Raw genomic sequence first — 22,663 nt, 5'->3', positions numbered from 1 at the left:
TTTAATTTTTAAAATGATCTGACAAGGCCGACGTATTTGAAGAGTACTAGCAAGCAGTGATTTGGTCGCACCAGCAAATTGGCAACATATCAAAGATGAAGGGCAGCAACTGGATGAAATTAGCTTTAGACAGGCACAGTTAAAACGGCCTCTCCATCCATCGAGTATCTCTCCATCAACATCCTCCATTTTATGGATGTATGAGCGGGAGAGGAGGGAAAATAAGGCATGCATTGAAGTGATGGGCCGTGGGGAGTGGCTCATATCCAGCCGCTCAATGGATGACGGAGCGTTCAGTTCCCAACGCTTTAAAACATCTCTGTTCATTACACAAGACTTGAGAGGAAGGGAATGGGGAAGGCTAGCATGACAATGATTATGTCCAGTGTGACATATTAACAATTGGTGTAGAAAAGCATAAAGAAAAATCACAGAGGTCTCAGTGTACTCTGATGTAGCTACCAACACTAGCTAGGTAGTGCAGCTTGGCAGAAAGACTTGAAATGGGGAGAAACAGCAAGCTTGGCTCTATCCAAAGGTACAACAAAACACACCTAGCAGAACATCGAAGGCTCACTAATTAAAACATAAAATATATGTTTTTAATCCATAGAAAAAGTGTAAAAACATTACATTGTGGTTTTGCAAGTGGCTAAGTGCAGGAGTAAAATTGCACAGTGACCTTCCAGCCCAGTATATAGTCATGACATTCCATCTATTTTCCCTTTTCCTGGTGAACACACAAATGAAATGCATTCACATGACAACAGCAGTAATTTAAAGCAAGTGATGTAGTATTTAATATCCAAAAAGACTGCGTATGGTGGGCGGGACGGAAGGTGATGGGGTCAACAAACAGGACTTTTAACCACGTGTTCAGCAGCGCATTGTGGATTTGTGGTTGTGGTTTTGTTGTCTAAATTTACTCATTGCAAGCAACACAAAACATACAGACAGTTTTTGTTCCTGTAAAGAAAACCAATGGATTACATTTTATGTAATCTATTGTAATTTCACAAACTGCACAAGTCTGTGCTGCACTTCCTGGACAAAGAAGATATGACATCTTAACTAATGAGCGTTGAGGTGCTGGAAGGCAGATTTAGTTACATTTGGCAGAACCAGACTAAAGCTTCATATTTAGCATACAGACAGACATGACAGAGGTATGCATCTTTGCATCTCTTCTCAGCAAAAAAATCAAACTAGCTTAATTCCCAAAATTTAAAATGATTCCTTTCTCTGTCTTTATTTTAAATTGAACAGTTAAAAGCAGGTCATATGGCTATTGAAGGCTCATTCAGGCTGCAACATATCAGTGCATAAAATAAGATGTATAAAGTGCAGGCACCATGTCCCCTAACACACAGATACTTTGCTAGCTGCTCAGATTGCGGCCTTTCACATTAATGTTCAAAGAAAAGGTTATTACTGCACAGTTTTTTTTAATACTTCTTAAACTCTTTACTATATGTTAGGCTGTTGTGGCTCTGTTCTACAGTAATTTGCTTGCTTGTTTGTGTTTTTGTACAAGTGTGAATTAATTATTATCTTTTTAATAAAAGCCAGAACTTACTGCAAATTTTAAATTTACCCAGTGGTTTTGTTGCCGAAACCCATCTGCATCCGTTTCACGGTAAAGTGACATAAAATGACAAGCAAAATAAAGCCTTAAATACATGACTTGTGAAATGTCCTTAAATATAATGCTACTTTAAGGCCTTCCATGCGAACAGGTGGCTCAAAGTTATTATACATGAGATAAAAAACAAATGGATACATCAAGTCTGTGGATGGCTTTCTTCCAGGTTAATTGTGAAAATATCCGTGTGAACTTTGAGGTAGTCCAGTGACAATGTTCTGCTTATGAATCCATCAAATTTAATCAGAATACATACTGCAAAGCCTTTTTTGTATAGAGTCACTGGATCCTGGTGCATGCACTGCACATATAACCCAAAGCTGCTTTAGTCAATATGTGTTCTACTAAAAATGGAATAGATGAGTGAAAATGGTCTCTCTTAGTGACAAATACAGAAAAAATATCACCCAAATCTGCAGTGCCCCTCGGTCTAGGGAGGATTTTATCAACTTTCAGCTAATTGTTTTGGTTGTCTGACCCACAACTTGAATATTTGGGTTTAGGAGCTAGTGGAGAGCAAACCAGAGCTGGAAGTAGAGTGAACGTTGGACTTACATTCATCTGATAGAAACATCACTTCAAATGAATGCTATTGTTGGTTGTTGGATGTTGTTAGCGTCGTTCAGAATCGTATGCCTGAAGAGCCTTTGGAAGAATCGCACGATCGCAGCGGAATCCCAACAACTCTCTCCTAGAACCGGAAGTTCGGCCCTTACATACACAGATTTCGTCACAGGTTCATAGGCATCATCCTAACTTCTAATTGGTGCTGAACAAGGAGGGGGATAAGTCCATCTCATCCTCTCTCTTCACAGGACTGAGCCCTTGCAAGGCCAGTCCACGTTTTGATTAGACTATTCGATGACATATGGGTGTGTTGTGATAAGGCGCTAGCTATTCTCGAGAAGCAGACATTCCCAGACACAAATTTCACCTTCTATGTGTTTTTCTGAACTTGAGTAACCTGACAAAAGCATAACATTATGACAATATATAAGAATTTATATTATCAATCCCCCTTTTTACATCATTTATTATGTACTAAACAATAATATAAAGCTACCAGAATGGGCTATATCAGTTCATAACTATGTGTGTGTTTTTTATTTATATAGAGAAAACTATTTGCTTGTGGACATGCAGACATAGTTTTAATGTTTAATCTATTTTTTGTTTGAGTTTACCAAAGAAAACCGATTAAGAATACAGACTGTATGCTCATATTTGTGACAGACAACATAAGAGAATATTTATAATTCCAAGGTAGTCTTTGATGTTGTTGGTATAATGGCTTTCGATCTTAATCCTCAAGTCTTACAGCCCTTCTGGTTTTCGTCCCATCTCGTCAGGCATTGATTCAACACCTGGGATTTTAGATGAATGATATTAAGTGGTTGATAGGACACCAGCTTGGATGTGAACTCAAGTACCAGCACTGAGAGCTGCTAGATTAATGCATGCGCACAATCAATTTCGAATGCAGCAGTCACACTGCGGGAAGGTCATCTGTTGAGGTTCTGAAATGTCACTTGCCTGCAAACTGAGCCTGTTGAATATCCTCAATATAATACGGAATATTTATATTTAGATGTATTCACTCATAGGGACATTATTAATGCTTTGGAATTGACAGAAACAGAGACAGTGTAGTTCCTTAAAGTTTCCTTAAATCACAGGACACCTCATTAGCCGAGAGCAATGCTAAATAAATGAAACTGCTTGAAATTAAAGAGATGAGTTATATAATGTTAATTCCCGGAGTCCTGCTAACAATGTTGTTATGGCACAGTAGTAATTATCTCCTGCTCCATAAGGAGGAAAAAAAATGACAAGAGAAGTTAATTTATTTTCAAGATGTTTTTTGAAGAAGCAGGTTGATTGCCAGTCAATTTAATGCCCCCCAGAGAAGATCTGCTTCAACATTTCACTTTGTAATTTGACATCTACTATTCAGAGCTTTGTTCTTTTGTGAAATTGTAAAAGTTTTCTCACTAGAATATGTAAAGTTTCATTCAGTATGTTTTTTTCTTTTTTGAATAGCAAGCATCTTTTCATAATTACTGTTGGTAAAGTGGGCCGAGTTTGTCAGTAGTGCCAGAAGTACAATAAATGGATTGATGCAGAGGTATACTGATACGTGTCCATCAAAGACATTAACACTGATGTCTCATGTGTCTCCAGCATAATGACTCCAAAATGTCAATACTTTGTTGTGTAAGATTGTCCATTGGTAGATTTACTAAGCAGTGTGGCAGAAAGTGGCGTCTCCATTGTTTTTAAAAGATCACTACACAGTGAAACCGTCAATCAGTCCATCAGAGAGCAGTAAAAAAAATGGTTCTCTCCGCTACCTTTAAAATTAGAAATCTGTATATCTTCCCACCAATTATTATCTGTTTGTATCCAAGCTGCTTTAGTGATACACAGGATAGCTGAAAAAAGGAGATGCACTCTGGTTGACCCCGGGACATGGCTACATGTATCTGGGTAGTCCTGTATTTGTTGCTGTAGGGTAATTTTCCTCCCTGTCGGTCAAATATGTCAGCTGTCTGGCAAGATGAGGGATTATATTAAGTCTGCATGACCTTAGCACTCCCTTTCATCATCTCAATCTGGGTTCTGAGCTACACAGTGGCTCCATCTCCTCTGCCCTATTTTCCATTTTGACCACTCACGGTGAAAAAAGGCCTAAATGGTAAAATCATCCTTGCAGTTCCAGTAAAGGAAAAAACACCTGAAATCTCATCCCTCCTCACCTTTCTGACAGCATACCAGCTGTATCAGACTGGCCAGGTGTGCCAAGGTATGTATTATTATAGTGTATTTTGAAAGTAAATGGACAGGTTAAAGGTTAATTCAATCCCTGAAAAAGTGGTTTCAATGACACACTGATGATGCGTCATTTTTAGTTTGGAATAATATCCAGTTTCAATGGAGAGTTTTCATGGCCCATGATGGAGTAAGTACTATTCCAGTGGCTTTTTTTACTCACATGTGGAAATTGTTTTTTTGCCATTAAAATGGCCGAAATCTGAAATCTGAAGCCTTTCTGAATGCCCATTATAAGCCTCTACATGCTGCATTTTCACAGTTTATTGATTGTATTGTGTAATGGCGCTGATGGAAACCTGTTTACTGCTGTTAATAGCTTTGATGCTTTTTATGTTTGATGTTTTTCCGTAGCCCCATGGAGCTTATCACGCAAATGGTCCAGCTGCAATTAACTAACTGCATGTACAGAGACAATTAAATTAAATTAGCAATTACATTACCACTACATCAAAGTGCTCTGTGTTAAGTGCTTCCTCTTAATGATGCAGGCTGCAATTCTATGAAGGGTCAGTGCCAAATGAACTTATGCAAAATGCAGTCCTGAGGTTCTGTGAGTGTGTGTGGGATGTCTTAAGAGGTAAAAGAATAAAACAATCTTATTTGGTATTTAGATTTCATTATATTTACATAATGTTACATTATTTAATGAAACAACTGTAACTGCAGCATATATTCAGCTCTGTTTCCTCAGTACAAGAGCATCATATTGATTTTGTTCCACATTTGTTTTCAATGTGTTTCAAAGTGTTTGGGGATTCTTATTGTATGCTAATTCCAATATTATTTCTAAGTAAGTGCAGCAGATACCCATTTGGCTTAGTATAGAACGACTCAAATTATTTAGCACATATTGTTTGATATTGTTTGATTGTTTGATAATTTTCATTATAGCAACATAAAAAGTGCCGTGTCTTTAGCAGAGATGGTCTCAGCTTGGCATTAATATGTTTTGCAGTGTGAGCACAAAAGCACATGCCTCCATACTGTGTCTATTTATAGCGAGGGAAAAACATATCAAACATTTGGTTTGATTTGTTTTGCTCATGCTTTGAAGCCCTGGTTATGAAGATACATGCTGTATGATAGTCATGAGCAGTCCTGGAATGCAACTCATACTATTGGAGCCAACAATCTGCTGTCTTGTTTTTCCTTCAAATCATCAGATCTGTGATTCTCTCACATGTTGAGAAAGATCACGTCAGCACTGAAGATCCTCAAAGGCAGAGTTGGCTCCCTGCAGATGTCTTGGAGCAGGTTGTTCGTTGTTATATCAAAGAAGGAATTGACTAACCATCTCCCAAACTCTCCCCTTACTCAGATTATTTTCTTAAAGCTACACTTTCATTTTGTTTTAAATTGGGCAGTCCCAAATAGTGGTAGTATTTCCAAGCACCAGAGTCCCTTCACAAAACGTCTCCTTTTACTGCAGCAGGGTCTGACTGTCTGCCCCTTTCTGCCCCGTCCAGCCCTGGTTCTGGGTCTCTTGTGCCTCCCTTCCCTCCAACATGACCAGCGATTCGGCCTCCAGCAGCGTGATTTCGGTGGTGGCTCCCAGCTGGGACCTGCTCCTGGCTGGAAGAGGAGATGCTGCTGCTGGGCATGGAGCGCTCCTCCTCTAGCTGGAGCTTCAGACTGCAGGTCGAAGGCGGCAGTGAAGCCGCTTGTGGATCAGGCCACAGTGGGCAGGTCCCTGCTGGAGTCTGACATGAAGGAGTTTCTGGTGAACCTGCAAGTTTCACCCGAAACTTGCACACTGGACGAACATATTGTATAATCAGTCACTCCAATTATACTGAGGGATATTGACTAACAAGGTACACCCGATAGATTAAACACAGTTTGCTTATATACAGTCTCTTACATCCTCTTCCCAGAGGCAAATAGAGCTTAGTATGTATATGTACAAAGCTACAGCAGCTCAATTTATTCAGCACTGGAATACTCTTGGAATAACTCTTCTTTTTCTGCCCTAAACATTTATGGATCTACTAACACCTACAGCTACCCTAATTGGCAGATGATATTGCATTTTGTTACATTGGATAATACATTAAATGTTTTCTCGCAATTTACTGAGCATGTAATTGGTCTTACACCATGTTGTGATATATAATCAAAATAAATTATGCTTATTGAGACGATTACATTTACACAGTATTATCATCAGCTGACTTGAGGTACAGATGCGCAGTGAACACCTGCCATGTGAAAAAAAGTAGAAAAAATAATCATCATTACTGAGAAAACACTGTGTGTTGCTTATGTACATTGACAGAAATCTAATGTGATGCAAAGAAGCTAAAGCTTGTTTTACAAGCCGAGTTAGCTATTAGTTTTGTGACCTTCTGGAAATGGTGGTGGAGAAAATATCGATCTTCAATTTGCTTTTAGTGCCAGGCAAACTGCTAACTGCAGTTACACATATACACATTTTCAATTATCCATGAGTGCACAAGCACTGAACACACATCTATTTATTTCACACACATACAGTACATTCCATATTGATTTTAAACAGTAAACCTGGATAAGGAAACCATAGAAAAGACGGCATTACACAAAAGGTGCTAGGGAAAATCTCCAAGGACTAAAGACTTACCATTTAATTGGTATTGCACTTCCACCCACATGAATGCACCATCCATAAAGACTATTGTGGAAAGGCAGCACTTGTCATGGGCAGCAGCAAAGCAGGTAAAGCCTTCTCCAGAGTACAAATGGATTTTTTAGGCCAGGGTCACTATGGATCATTGGCAGTCAAGATGAGGGGTCAGCCAGTCAGTGGAGGTGTTCATCCCGGTGTACTCCACCAGTAATACAGCCGGGGCAATTAAGTGCTTCAGGGTACAAGAGAATACTAGTGGGTGGATGCCTTTATTAACTTTTAATTAAACACTTTCATACAGCCTTAAGCATTACAGAAACATGTAAATTATGGAAAGTGGAACTTGGGTAAACGTTTGATAGTGTCTCATTTACATGAATGCACCACACTTGGCAATATGGCTCCATGCACTGAGTCAGACATCTTGCCTGCCCACTGGATCTTACTTGTGATTATATTGGGCTTTGTGCTGTCTTTTGTTCAGCTAGTTTCTACACTGCAGTAACAGATAAATCTAAAGCCCTATTTTGCAGGGGATTAGTCTTACCTGGGGACCTCTGTAATTTCTAATAATTGTGGACATTTTCCTTAGTCTTTTGCAAATCTGCCACGCCACTTCACGATAACAGGAAAAACAGAGAGTGCCTAATAGTTACCAAAGACTGAGTTAGAAATTAATTAGGAAAGACCTTTTACATCTGGGGAATTGCTAAAAAGTAGATTCTTAAAAACTCTGAGTCAAGGACACTGTCCCTGGATGACATGTTCCTTCAATGCCATAAACATGAGACAGGTACCATACACTGTCCTTCGGCCAAAAAGAAGAGTAATGTGCCAATGACGATCATGTCACACGAGGTGTACCAAGCTATAAATAAGCTGGCTGATGGCAAAGCAAGTGGTTTAGACCATATTACTGGGGAACACCTTAACATGCTAGACCAAGGATAGCTCCTGTTCTTGCCCTTTGTTTTACCAGCTTTGTGACGCATGGCTTATTACCAGACTCAATATCTTATTACAGAACAGATGACCGATGATGGAAGATATCTATAGGCAATGCCGTAGGATGTATGCACAAGCAAACATTCTCTCAGGCTTGTTTAGTATGTGTACAGATGGAGTGAAGATGTCTCTGCTCAGAGCACATTGTACACCTCTCTACACTGCACACTTGTGGTCTAATTACAAAAAAGCAAGCTTACAGAGACTTCAAATAGTTTATAATGATACCATGAGAATATTATTGAAGAGACTGAGATGGAGTAGTGCCAGGGAAATGTTTGTGGCTGCAGGAGTTAATATTTTACAAGCTGTTTTAAGAAATGTATAAATGTAAAATTAAATAATCATGGTTTTATCAAACATAAAGTTCAGTTCTAAGCACTACCAGTCCCAGCTGTGGAGACATTGGTACAGCTGTCTATTTATAAGGCATTCGTAGGTATATGTATTTTACTTTTGATTTTGTATGTATTTAATGTTTTGTACTATCTGGACCTTCAGTCTGAAATAAAAGTTTGAATTGAATTGAATTGAACTACATAGATGCAAAGTAGGAGGATGAGAAGGCTCACACCTGAGGTTGCGATGTGTTGCTCTAAGTCCAACGATACTGTTCTAGCCTGGCAAAGGGTATCAAACTATGGTAGAACAATCCTGATTATTGTGCACATGCCCTATAAAGCAGAAGAAGCTGTATTTACTTGCATGACAATAAATAAACATGGTCAGCTCAACACAGTCTTCACCCCTGCGATGGACTTAATGGCAGAAAATTGTTTTGTAGCAGTAGCCTCCTTTAACACCATGCAGGGGGTACCATTTTGGGTTCAGAGAGATGTTAATGGTTCAGAACATCTGTTACACATCGTGGTGATCATCATTAAGTTACTGTGGGTGGTGGTGGTGGCTCTGCGGTTTGTACAGCTCGAAGGACATTACCATATGCTGGGGCATTCTGATGGCGCTGCGCGAGCGTGCGACTTCTGGGCCATTCTCCCACAGCATGGTATAGATTTGCAGATTTGCATATTGTATATCATTGGAAGGGTGTTATTTGGGAGAGAGCTTTTTTTTAACATTTAGATATTTTGCTGCAAGAAATACACATTTTACTACCATGTGACTTATTTTCTTACCTTGGGTAGGTTGGACGATTGTCACACCATCTCTAAATCTGCAATCAATCAATACTTTTTGCTGTAATGGATGCAGTTCAATATGACAAATATGTACCTCATGGCTTTATATATCACTCTGTCCCTATGCGATACGCACAGCACTTATGGCATCAGGGTTTTCTCAACTCTCTGAGGACTCTATATTTATGGTCCATAAGCTCGCAGAGCCATTTATCACCCACTCTTTACTAGCTTCAGCAGGAAATAGTGGACAGAAACACCTAGTTTCAGCATCAAGCACATGTGTGTCATGTTAACGAAAGACTAGCGAGCGAAAAGGAAGATGGTAAGATAAAATAATGTAAAATGTTACTGTAAATAATGCTTTTTTTCTTATTATTTTCATTCCATGTATTGGTTGTTGTGCATGCTGCACTCTGCTCCCTTTTTGTGTATTCAATGGATTATTTAGTAGCAGATTTGTGTGTGTCCATGCATACATCATATATGTTAATCAGTAGGCTGCATAAAAAAGCAGATGACAACAGCAAATCCATTTATAAAAGGATGCAACTGACACATTAATGAAAACGCATGTTTGACCTTTTATCCCTGTATTAAAATGTGTGTGTATTTTCCTCCTTTAACTCCTGGGCTTCAGCGTCAGAGCCGCAAAGATGAGTAGTTAACATGTCAATCTTAAAGCAAGACTTATTTATTTTAGAATCTTATGCAAATGTGAATTTATTTTAAATAGATCATTAAAACCATGCAGATGGACAGAGGATAGGAGAGTTGTGTTGTAAAAAGGCTTTACAGTTTAAGTTTATATGAACACGTTGGTTGAACAGCCTTATATTGTTTGCATTTTAGTGGTTTTAAACACCCTTCCCATTAGTAATAATTAGATTGTACTCACTGAGTAAATTGCTAAGATCTTGAAATGTGATGAGGTTGTTTAAAAAGGCTGCAAACATCCATCACTGTTCACAGATCAAGCTCTGGAGTCAATACTGACCTTCAGCACTTGCACATCCTGTGCAAGGCTGTATCTACTTTTGGTCTGGCCTCAAAATACAGTAGTTGATAAAATCTACATAAACTGTAGGCTTGTTTGCAATTTATCAGACTTTCTAACAGCTGTTCTTGTTGTGAGTAACAGCACTGTTGCTGTGTTCCATGATCTCACTATGTAGGTTCAATGTTATCATGACCGATAGGAGTAATGGCCAAAACTATGAAAGTAAGAACCAATTTGTAATGAACCATAATTATCCTTCAATCAACCAAACTGACAGATCTTCTGGTTTCTTCTTAAGGGGACTGTAATTGTTTGTCCTTTTAAAGAAATACTGTTCTAAAGCCTTCTTGCTAAGTCATTGAATGCCTCATAAGCCAGAAAAATGAGTGGCATCATGTTTCATATTTGGAAGGTGGATTTTGAGTCCAATTGAAGTCCTCAGTCCTGAATGCAAGACTTCTTTTAACTTTGCGATGTTGAGTTTAAATTATTAGATTTGTGACTTGAGTTGAGTGACACTTCCGGTAAGAGTTTAATTTCCACTGCTCCAAGACTGTTGAAATAAAGCATCTTCTATTTCCACTATGTTAATGTGTATTTGAAAAGTAAAGCTTTACCTGTGCTAATCACATTTGATAAAAACATGAAGTCTCTTTTCTGCTATTGTCCAGGTGTGGCAGTGTGGAGGGAGTATGGAAGTCCTGCCATGTGCCAGAGTGGCTCACATCGAGCGCACCAAGAAGCCCTACAACAATGACATAGATTACTACGCTAAGCGCAATGCCCTGAGGGCCGCTGAGGTGTGGATGGATGAATACAAATCCCACGTCTACATGGCTTGGAACATCCCCATGAACGTAGGTTTTTTCTCCATCTAAAATTACTCCCTCTCTTAAGCCCTGAGCTCCCTTTGCTCCCTCTTTTCTCACTTACTCATTCAGACATGCAGCCAGGCACGAGTCAATAGAAATTCAAAATTCAGATTTCATCCCATTTGACCTTCAAACTGGCAGCAGAGGAAAGCTAGAGCGAGGAAGCAGTGGAGTCTCACTCTAAACCGATGAGAGAAGAGCACCAAGTGAATGAGATGAGCCTCATGTCTAATCAGTCTATTTTCATACACATCAGTTTAGTTTAATTGCTTTCAAGAGTCTTTAAAGATGTGCTGCAAAATCATAAACAGCCACTTTTATTAATAAAGATTTTAATAATGAGTCCTAATTGCCTCTTCAGCCATGCATGAGTTGATTGTCAGTGAAGGGCGTCAATGAAAGCCTCTTAGCACTGTCCAAAACAACCACACTGCTGTTCATAACCAAACAATAACTGTCTGTGGAGCAGTCATACAAGTCTGAAACACTGCGGATGCCTGCATGTCATCTGGAAATCTGGCACAAACATCATTATATGAGAACTCACTAAGTGCAGGCAGAGTACCAGCTGGGGAAATGTTGTAACCATTGAGTGCAGCATTGAGAACATGTAGAGGGAGGCAGACTTTGACAAACTAGCCAATCAGACCACATCCCTTCTCCAGTATAATTACAAACACAGTGGCATGGCACATTATTACCTGAGCTGTCCTGTGGCTAAGAGTGATTCTGTGTACAGTACAAAGACCTAACGCTACGATTATTCCATATACGCCCCTCCTTCCTAACCCCCATACACACAATCCCAGATTCTTGTTATTGTCTGAGGTTCCTGCTGAGAGCAGAATTACTTTGGTGGGCGAGGCTTCATGATTCACCACAGTGTCCAGCCCCAAGTCCAAACACCAAACAACATCTCACTGAAATTGAATGCATTTGTTAATGTCACTTTATTGTAAAAAAAAAAAAAAAAAAAAAAAGTGGACATTTCCAACTGGAATTCATTATTAACAGATGTTGAAAGCAAACTCAGCAGCTGGCTGTAGATTCCTACAGCGAGGGGAAACTGATGAGAATATGCCTGGAAACAGTGTATGGCACTTAGACGACTGTTTTATATGCATGTGTATATTTTCTATGGCAATAGAGAATATCTTTTTATTTGCATATAAACATTTAAGTCATGCACTATACATGCACATAATGCTGTGTGTGTGTGTGTGTGTGTGTGTGCGTGTGTGCGTGTGTGCGCGTGTGCGTGCATCAGGATCAGGCCTCCATGCCAGGCAGTGCAGTTATTAGGCTTCCCCCTAATCAATTGGGGAAGCCACCTCCATAAGGCAGGCTGGGCCGGGAGGGCTCATAATTAAGCAGCTGATTAGAATTTGCTCAGCACAGATCATGTCTAATGAAAGAACAATAATGGTCCCACATGACAGGCACATCTATCCATCTCTTAACTAAATGCTTGTTGCGTCCTCTCAGCACTCTTGCGTCTTTCATTTCTCCAGCAGCTAGTATTCTCTCTTGGTTCTTAAGTAAAGTGCCCGCTGGCTAAGAGCTTTTCTTTCTTTTTGTTTTGTACCATTTGTTGACAGAACCCTGGGGTTGATTTCGGGGATGTCTCGGAGCGCTTGGCTTTGAGGAAGAGGTTGCAATGTCGGAGTTTTCGCTGGTACCTTGAACACGTCTACCCAGAGATGCGGATCTACAACAACACCATCACATACGGCGAGGTGAGATACTTGCTAACAGGATTATTTGAAATACTCTGTACGTTAGTTTTGCTATATCATCGTCTTCTGTAATTATATTACAGAGCTGGGGTTTGAAGAGAAGCATACACTGAGACAACTCATTTGATTCCACAAATGATAAATACAGAGCGTTAGTTGCTTGGAATGTATTCATTTATGAGATGTAAGGACCTGTTCTGTGACTTTTGTGTCTTTTTTTATGTTGTTTGATGTTGTCTATCTATCTGATTCGGGGCGACTGTGGCTCAGTGGTGAGCAGGGGTCGTCCTTCAATCAGAGGATCGTTGTTTCGATCCCCGGCTCCGCTAGCCCATGTCGATGTGTCCTTGGGCAAGACACTGGGCAAAATTGCTCCCGTAGCTGTGCCTACGGTGTGTGAATGTGGGTGAATGTTAGTTAGTCCTGATGGACAGGTGGCTTGGCTTCTCTTATCAGTGTATGAATGGGTGTTAATGGGTGAATGATGTTGTGTTAAAGCGCTTTGATTGGTCGGAAGACTATAAAAGCGCTGTACAAGTGCAGGTCTATTTACCATGTGTTGTAAAAGGAAAACCTTTGCAAAAAAGTGGTGGTCAAACACAAACTGATATGAGCAGATAAAAAAACATTGACAGGCTCGAAGCATCCACATTAAACAAAATAATTCTGAATTCACTGTAGCCAGTCTAAGGTAAAGGTGTCTTATTGCTATAACCAACATAGCATCACCACGCAGGATTAGATGCAATTTCCTCAGAATGAGTTTTAATTAAACACTTATTAGTTTTCCATTCCAACTTGATTGTTTTGGGCTTGGCTCTGTACCCAGCACAGTGGGAGAAGAAAAACAGGATTATGGCAGGTTGAAGAATTGAACACACTCCAGAGTCCGACACTATTTGGAGGTTTGCTGAAACGCACCACTTTTCGTCATATCAATTTCAACAATAGAAAACAGTGACAAATCAATATGCTCTGCAAAAGCAATGTCAGAATACATCAAAATTAAACTCTAGACTCATCAAAACTATGTGAATGTGCTACCCTTGCCGCCTGTTTTGGCTCTGGCACCAAGCTAATGGATTCCTCAGAGCGGCAGCCACTTAAGTGGCACTATTTCAGATCTGTCGACAAGCCTTGTGTTGCCACACCGCCGCCGCAGCAGAAGTGAGTCTCATCTGTCACTGAGCATCAGCGCCGCGCTCGGGCACGCTGACCAGACCAGCCGAGTGGAACCTTCCCTGACAACAGCACATGATGGATGTGTCACAACCTGGAAATGAAGCCACACGCATTCAAATCACACAGAACTAAAGCTCATGCTCAACGCACACCACCATCTGGAAGCCTGGAGGAGAGGGAGAGACAGACAGGGACCGGTCACAGCATGTTAATATCCTGTCATGGCCGGGCAATCACTTTGAGATGATATAAGACTGTGTGAACAAGCTGCAGTAGATCTGATAGACAGGAGGCGGTGTAAAATGTTGACAAGAATAAAACGATTCAAGGGTAATAAACAAATAAATAATTGCCAATTTGTTTACTTTCAGATTAGATATTGTTGCAAATGTAACCACAGCAGCCAGTAGGCATGAAGGAGCTGTTATCCTCAACACCATGTTAATGTAACATTTTCGCCTAATGTCCAGAGGCCTCTGACTTTTATTCGTTTTTTCAAATAGTATCAAACAGTGACAACAACATACAGCACACCATGCATCACACGGTATATACACAGGCAAACAACTAACATAACACATCAACATCAATTAAATAAAATAATTAAAAAGCCTTGATCATCATTTGTAACAATTATTGTCCGTTTTATAATTAATGCAAGAGTGCACCATTTTGATGAATCTGCTTCCTTACTTTCTTGCTGAGACTAGGTGAGAAGATCAATACACTCTCATTGCTTAGTCTCAAGAACGAACAAGGGAGACAAACTGAACAAGGGAAAACTGCTAGGCTGTCTCTCTCCAACAATAACAAAATCCCCCTATTAGCATCTCTAACACGTCGTATCTGTTATATAACAAAAAAAAAAAAAAAAAAAAAAAGATGTGTTTATGTAATGAGCTTGCGAGGTGCTGGTAGGTTGTAGATGTATACAGTATTTAATTAACAGATAGGAGAGTGGTCTAACTTTTCTCATTTAACTCTCAGCAAGACGAATAAGCACATTTTCCAACATTTCCAACAGGTCATTCCAATAGATCTCTTATCTAACAGACAATAACCTTCTCTCTTGTCTCTTCCTAACTCCACCCATACTCTCTCCTTTAAAAACCATGTATACACTACCTGCACCTTCTGTGTTGACTTTTAGGTGAGGAACAGCAAAGCTAGCGGCTACTGCCTGGACCAGGGCTCTGAGGACGATGACAAAGCCATCCTCTACCCATGCCACGGCATGTCTTCGCAGGTCAGACCAGAGTCATGAACTGTGTGTGTGTCCATGTCCACTATTGTTTTCATTAAGCAGCCATGTTCATCAGGCAACCATTCAATAATGCAATAAGTTAAGCTGTCAGTCCATGTATTGTATAGATTCTTCCAAATTAGCATTACATGTCTGATTTTTATATTGGGTTTCCTCGTATTGCCCTCCTGGAAAATGTAAACATTCATTCTTAAAAGTATGAATCATTCTCTAGTTCAACGATTGCGGACTCTGCACAGGATGATGTGGTGTAATTACTCTCCTCTTCAAGTTCCATATAAGTACAATATAGTTTTGCTCAATAAGTTAGTAGCAACAGTGCTATAGACTGACGACTTCTCATAATACAGAGCTATTGACTTCCACACCTCCCCATTGAAGCTTTTAAATGAAGAGCTCGGACACGCCCAAGATACACTGAGGGCAAACATTATCTACCAAATCACCAGTGAAGTGGTAACAATACATTGTAAACATAGTCAATTCTGGTTGAATAGTAACTACCAAAGATATATGTCAGGATGCTCATTCATGGACAACAAGTTAAATGTGGGATTACTGTCACATGTCTTGGTAACCAATCACATGTGAGCATGCTATGGTTGAATGCAGGTAAAGTGTTGCCCGAAATGCAATCTCGGAACCCACCGGTTATTGTCTGACCATGTTTAGGCTTTTTATTTGCTGAAAATTAGCCTGTTAACTTACTATTTCTAAAACAATCAGGTTGCCTCTCAACTCGAGTCTCAGAATGTATACAATGCGCAGCGTACTTCTCTGCCAGTTTGGACTGAAGGTGACTAAATATCAACGGGCGCCAATAAACCGTCCATAAAAATGTGTATATATATATATATATATATATATATATATATATATATATATACTGTATATAACAATATAAGAAAGAAATACATAGAAAGTGATATATAGAATATGAAATGCTGTAATAAAAGCTGCAATGCATTAGCAAACCCTGCAGATCTCAATTGAATTTCATTCATAAAACCTGAACATCGTGTGAAAGATGAAGTGCAATTATGGATGGCTTTCGGGGTCCAAGTAAATAGAAAAGAAATCTGGCTGCCTTAACCATCCATTTTCTTCAGATTATCTGGGGCTGGGTTGCAATGGCACCGGGCTTAGGAGGGTATTCCAGATGTCCCTCTCCCCACCCACATTTTCCAGCTCTTCCTGGGGGATCCCGAGGCTTTACCAGGCCAGATGAGATATGTTATCCCTCCAGTGTGTGCTGGGTCTACGTGCAAAATACTAAAACATATTTTATTACCATTAACATCAACTTGAGTTTGAGTATATTCTGTCAGTAAAAATCAATCAAATATATTAGTATAATTGGAAAGTTATTTAGTGGACATTGTCCTCATGCCCTTTTTTTATAGTTTAATCCTTCCTTATTTCTCATGCTGCAACCTAATGTGGGCAAGTATATTATACACAATTCTACATAAAATCATGTTTCAAAAACACTTTGGGAGAATCGTAACCCACTTAAATTCTTGCACCACATTGTGTCCTTTTCTTTTCTTGTGAATTAAACTTTTTACAATTCAGGGTATTTATACTTTCCATTATAGAGTTGTATGTGTATGATGCAATTTGAATAAGGAAACGTATGCAACTCTTTTTATCATTCAGTGAGAATGTCCTAAAGCATACCTTCATCTCTGCCTCATATTTGACTGTTTTATATTATTCAGCTGGAGGAAACCATAAGTCTGTCAAGGCTCCCCGTCCATTCATTCTTATTTGTTTAAGTTTAACCTGTGAAAATAAACAAAACTCAAGCTCAAAACATAAACAAATATCTATTATCTAAAGTTCATAACACTCATGCTTTCACAACAGCTAACAGGAAGACCAATTCATTTTTGTTGACACATGAAAATATGGACATATTGCTTTGAAACACAGACAATGTAAAGCCCAAATGACACACTATGTTTAGCAGTATAGACCTTCCTTGAGATCTGTATTTGTTTTTCTTTCATAGTAAAATAATCAGATGATGAGGCTTGTGGGAGTCAAGTATTACAATGAACCAATTCTGCACACGGCATCATGATTAGTTCAAATGTGTTTTTAATAACACTGTATGATGTCAGTATGTATTTGAAAAACGTATTACAGACACTGTTGTTGAGTACAAGGCATCACCAACAGCTCTCTGAGCGCTCAGTATAAAATACTGGGCCACTCCCAGGTGTGATTGCATGTAGCTCTATGAATATGCAGGCAGATGCTGCTGATAAAAAGAACGTGTGCTCAGTATGACCTTTACTAGATACCAGGACAAATGACACTGGGGGTGGGATGCTGTTGTCCTGTTGTTGAGCTCAGAAACAAAAGCTATTCCTGAAGACAAATCATGCAAATGCTATTCATGCATATTGCTTACATTTCCCATCTTTCCAAACTGCTTCTCTTGCTGGTGAGTGACATGTTCATTATCTGTCATGGGAGGGGGTATTGTAAGGAGGCCGGCAGCTCACCAGCCTCTCCTCTTTTCCTCTACTGAGAGCTCAGTGGGGTCCAGTAATGTAAAGCTTCACTGACTTTTTTAATCCTGATCCCCGGGGGAAATAAACAAATAGATATTCATTTTGTGTCTTTGTATCATTTGATTATAGTGATGACCGACATTACTATGAGCTGGACAGAATTCAATTTGGTGATTTTTTTGCATTCCTTTTAACCATTGCTCTGTTTACTTAGGACACAATATAATTGGCCAAAATAATTCTTCATTGTGCTTCTTATGAATGGGTCTCTCTCTGCCGGCTCTCCCAGTGGAAATCTAAATCATGGACAATGCTTCACCTTTGTCCGGTAATGTAATGCAATGAATGCATGGTGGAGGGGCTTCAAAGCCTGCATCTCACACACACACACACACACACACACACACACACACACACACACACACACACACACACACGTACACGCACACGCCCACACACACACACACACACACACACACACACACACACCTTTGTCCAGTAATGTAATGCAATGAATGCATGGTGGAGGGGCTTCAAAGCCTGCATCTCACACACACACACACACACACACACACACACACACACACACACACACACACACACACACACGTACACGCACACGCCCACACACACACACACACACACACACACACACACACACACACACGGCAGTAGTAGTAGCAGTCTGTTAAAGTAAGTCATGTTACTACCATAGATTTTCTGTTTGAGTGGAGCTCTTGCCTTTGTCTGTTTAGCCTTTTGGCTATTCATATTCAAGGTAACAAATATTGATTAGTATTGTATGTGCAGCAGCGCAAAGTGTCGAAGGACTGGGAGAGGTGGATAATAGATCAGACGCAGTGGTGATTAATAAATACACTCTCTGCAGGTCACATCACTGGTCTCATAGTCGTGGATGAATTACTGAACTGGCCTGCTGGGCAAAGGCTCAAGGACCCCAAGAGTCAGCCAAATAATTGACTACAAAGACACAAAATGACCTCAAAGAGACCAAATAACACAAAGAGATTAGTAACGACTATCAAAGACACGCAAAACAATAAAAAAAGAGTTAAAAACATCATAAAATCTGTGTGATGTGCCTATGTAGGACAGATGGGGTATTTTTGTGTCATAATCTGCTCTTTCCCATAGCTCTCAGTGCCACTTGTACAATGTGAACACAATTGAGATACAAGTTTAAAAAAATGTTGGGCAATCCTAAACTATTTCAGTCATAATTCTTTCACACATTGTAAATGATATCATCATAGCACAATTGAGCATCATGTGTGCCATAAAGCATTTCAACGATAAAACAGAAATGCAGCATGAATAAAGAAATATTATAAATGTTTGAAAAAAGGCTGCAACTGAATTAGTGAGGTCCACTATCTTGCATTTTCCGCATAAATACCCAGAGTGCCGATCAGTCTGATGCGTCTAGAGTCGTGTGTATTTTGTAGCAACCTTGTGTCATTTAATGAAAGTAAACACAGTGGATACTGCATAATCACACTGGGCCAGCATCAAGTAGTTAGTGTGCTGTTATTGACACATCTATTCCCAGTGCAATGTTCACCAAAACAAATACCTACAATGGAGCACTGCTTGTACTAGTTGTTGTGCCGCCATGAAAACAGGGCCCTCTGACTGAAAAGCAATCTTCCTTTCTCCCACAAGGAATCCCTGCTATGTACTTGGATGTGCATGGTGCTGATGAACACCCTCTGCACCGCTTATGCTGTGGGGCCTCTCAAAGCTCCCTTTAGAAGTTTGTGTTGAAGTCGGAAGCTCACTCAGATTTCCATGCCTAACAATAGTCACATATGGAGAGTAATGTGCTACCGTAGGTACAGTGCCAAGGCAGTGCCTAACTTCCTTGTGAAACAAGGTACAGGAAAGCAATGTACAAACACTGAATATTGTATTGACACAGCGTTGCACCATTAATGAGCTAATTAAGACATTTGAGATTAGCTTGACCTCCAGAAAGTGGCTGCTGAACTTTTACAATGGCACGAAGGCAATGGAGCAGCTAATGTTGCAGCATGAGGAAACAGGTTAATTGGCTTAGTAGAATAATAATTTTCTTGCATTAATTATTTGTTATGGTCCCATTTTAAATGTATTAGCATATAAACTGCTGCCATACTGAGCTGTAAACAGGTATTAGTGGGGATTATATGAGGTTTTCCTTCTGCCCAGTCATAGTTTACAGCATGGATAAATCGGATGAGAGCGTTACACTGTAACAACCCTGAAAGACCCAAGACAGAAATCCCAAATTCCACAAAGAATTCTCAAACTGACCTTTAGGCTGTCATCTGGAGAAAAGGAGCACAAGTTCACTGCATTATGTGTCTCGCATTAGATTGAGAGTTTGAAATATGTGAACTGTGGTTCGTCATAATTTTTAAATTTGTTCAAAGTGGCTCTTCAAGGCAGAACATCTGAATGAAACCACCTGCAGTCTCTCTTCTCACAAGGAGCAACATCCACACAGGCCACTCCCTCCAGTTCCTCCATCCATGCTCCAGAATTCCTCCACTCAGAAAAGATCAGTTTGGAGAGATGTTAACTAAAAAACGATTGAAAAGATACTTGAACAGGAAATGAACACAATAATAGCATACCATTGCATTTCGAACTTCAACAGAAGTGTTTACAGGTAGTAGTTAAAAGAACCTGCTTTTGCAATGGGTCTAACGTGATTATAGTCAAACCCACAAATCAGTTTTTAAAGAATTTCTCTTGTTTGCCATTGTTTTTGCATTGTAAAACACACTGTTTATTCTGGATTCTGTGGCATTCTGTTGAACTGACTAAATCCAGGACTGTGAATAACATAACATACATACCCTGTGCTTTAGTAGAAGACAGGTGTGTGTGATTCTGTCATGTATATGCATTCCCCTTGAAGCAAGTACTGAAGACCTCCCTATCTTTGGCATCTCAACTTTCAGATAGAGTCACTCCCATAAATAATAAATGCTATCGCTATTGTATCCTTACGTAATAGATACATATCACCACAGAGCCTTTCATGTGCAGGATGAAACAGTCAGGGATCATGTTTTGTTTTGGGAAATATTGTGGCATTAATAAGCTGTTCACAGTTGTTTCTGTGAAGTGCTGTACACTGAAATATTCTACAATACCACGTGTGATGAAGAACAGTCTTGCGTTTTTAATATATTAAGTTTTCTAGTCTAAAATGTAAATGTTATGGTAAAATATAACTACATGTTTGGTTAAATTGAGTTAAGACCTAAACCTGACTTTGACATCTAGTATATACAAATATTGCACCACAAAAATGTGGTGCAATATTTAGCTTTTTTAAATTTGCACTTTGCACAAGAACATTCTCACTCCCAACTCATCCAATACTGAAGTGTGAGTGCCCCTCCACTTAAAAACTATGACTTAAACTCTAGGTACCCCTGTAGGAACTGTCAGGCATGGTGGATCAGTTTCGGCCCAGTCCCTTTTCAAAATAAACTTCCTATTATTAATAATATATTTTAAAATGAACACCTAGAAAAAATGAAAATGTAAATAATCAAAAAAAATGTTTTATTTTATTTTTTTAACAAACTTGAAATGGTCAAGGAATCTGAAAGAACACATGTTGATGCTTGACGATAGCGTTTCTCTCTAACATTCTGCGACGATCATCCAAAAACAGAGTGCAGTCTCAAAATATGTATGTATTTTCATAGGTCTATGAATTTAATATTTTCTATCTGTCATGCACACTGCCAACCGGCCTGACAACTCAAAACCCTGCTGCTTTTAGAGAACAGCTAAACACCATCACTTCAAACCACTTCCTCTCTACTCATTTACTTTCCACAGATGTTGAGGTGCTCTCTAAGGTGTCAAGTGTTTCTTTAAGCTGTGATTGATACCACAGTACGTGAGTCCAGCAGTGTGACATAGTGGTTTTCTCTGTGTTGTAGCTCGCCCGCTACGCTACTGAGGGGCTTCTCCAGCTAGGACCCCTGGGGTCGACCACCTTCCTGCCTGACACAAAATGCCTCGTTGATGATGGCAGAGGACGCACTCCCAGACTGAAAAAATGTGACACTGTTTCAAGGGTTTCCCAGAGGCTTTGGGACTTTACACAGGTAAAGAGAAAACATGTGATCTTTTGACACTGATCTTCACTAGTTAATTTCAGACACACCAACAATATACCCGACATACCCTAACAACAGGCATTATAATATGAGAGTTATTGTGCAAATTTGGTCATATTCTCATGTGTTTTTGTTGCAGAATGGCCCGATCATAAGCAGGGACAGCGGTCGATGCTTGGAGGTTGAAATGTCCAAGGATGCCAACTTTGGCCTTCGCTTGGTGGTCCAGAGATGCTCCGGTCAGAAGTGGATGATACGGAACTGGATTAAGCACCCCAGGCATTGAAGCCAGAGAACCACCTCTGAGACAGTGTTTCAAGTCGCAGTTGGATCTCAAAATGTGGACGGTTCAGAGAGGAGCGGCGACCAGTGGTGCTAGTGTGTGGTATTTCACACTATGCAGACTGCACAGCACACTGAGCTCCTCTCCGGCCACAGAGCTTTCCATCATTAAGTCCTAAAGAAGAATCTGATCAATTCATGTGTTGCACCGAGCTGCGTGTTCACAAAGACCTTATGGCAAGCTGAATTGTTTTAAATGGCCCACATTTCTTACATTCAGCTTCATGTACAGAACTGAGTAACAAAACACCTGAGTGCAGATCTTAAAGGTGGTTCAAGATCCTTGTAATTATGTTGTTTCTACTGTAAAGCGATCAGTATCTTTGAAGATGAGAGAGTTTTTTTTTTTTTTTTTTTCTGAGTGCATCTGAGCAAAT

The 22,663-nt window shown here is 39.7% G+C and overlaps 1 protein-coding gene across 1 annotated transcript in view; it reads left to right on the top strand.

The window, feature by feature from the left end:
* Nucleotides 1-22,230, top strand: part of galnt9 (polypeptide N-acetylgalactosaminyltransferase 9) — a 76,614-nt gene extending 54,384 nt beyond the window's left edge. Inside the window, exons 7-11 of the mRNA XM_034541872.1 lie at nucleotides 10,895-11,080; nucleotides 12,694-12,831; nucleotides 15,164-15,259; nucleotides 21,765-21,932; nucleotides 22,084-22,230. Of these exons, the coding sequence (XP_034397763.1) occupies nucleotides 10,895-11,080; nucleotides 12,694-12,831; nucleotides 15,164-15,259; nucleotides 21,765-21,932; nucleotides 22,084-22,230 (735 nt within the window). The remainder of the gene's footprint in view (nucleotides 1-10,894; nucleotides 11,081-12,693; nucleotides 12,832-15,163; nucleotides 15,260-21,764; nucleotides 21,933-22,083) is intronic.
* Nucleotides 22,231-22,663: the final 433 nt, after the last annotated feature.

Source organism: Cyclopterus lumpus, chromosome 9, assembly GCF_009769545.1.
Source record: "Cyclopterus lumpus isolate fCycLum1 chromosome 9, fCycLum1.pri, whole genome shotgun sequence".
Taxonomy (NCBI): Eukaryota; Metazoa; Chordata; class Actinopteri; order Perciformes; family Cyclopteridae; genus Cyclopterus; species Cyclopterus lumpus.
The sequence above is the reverse complement of the archived record's forward strand: the minus strand, read 5'-3'. Positions and strand labels throughout refer to the sequence as shown.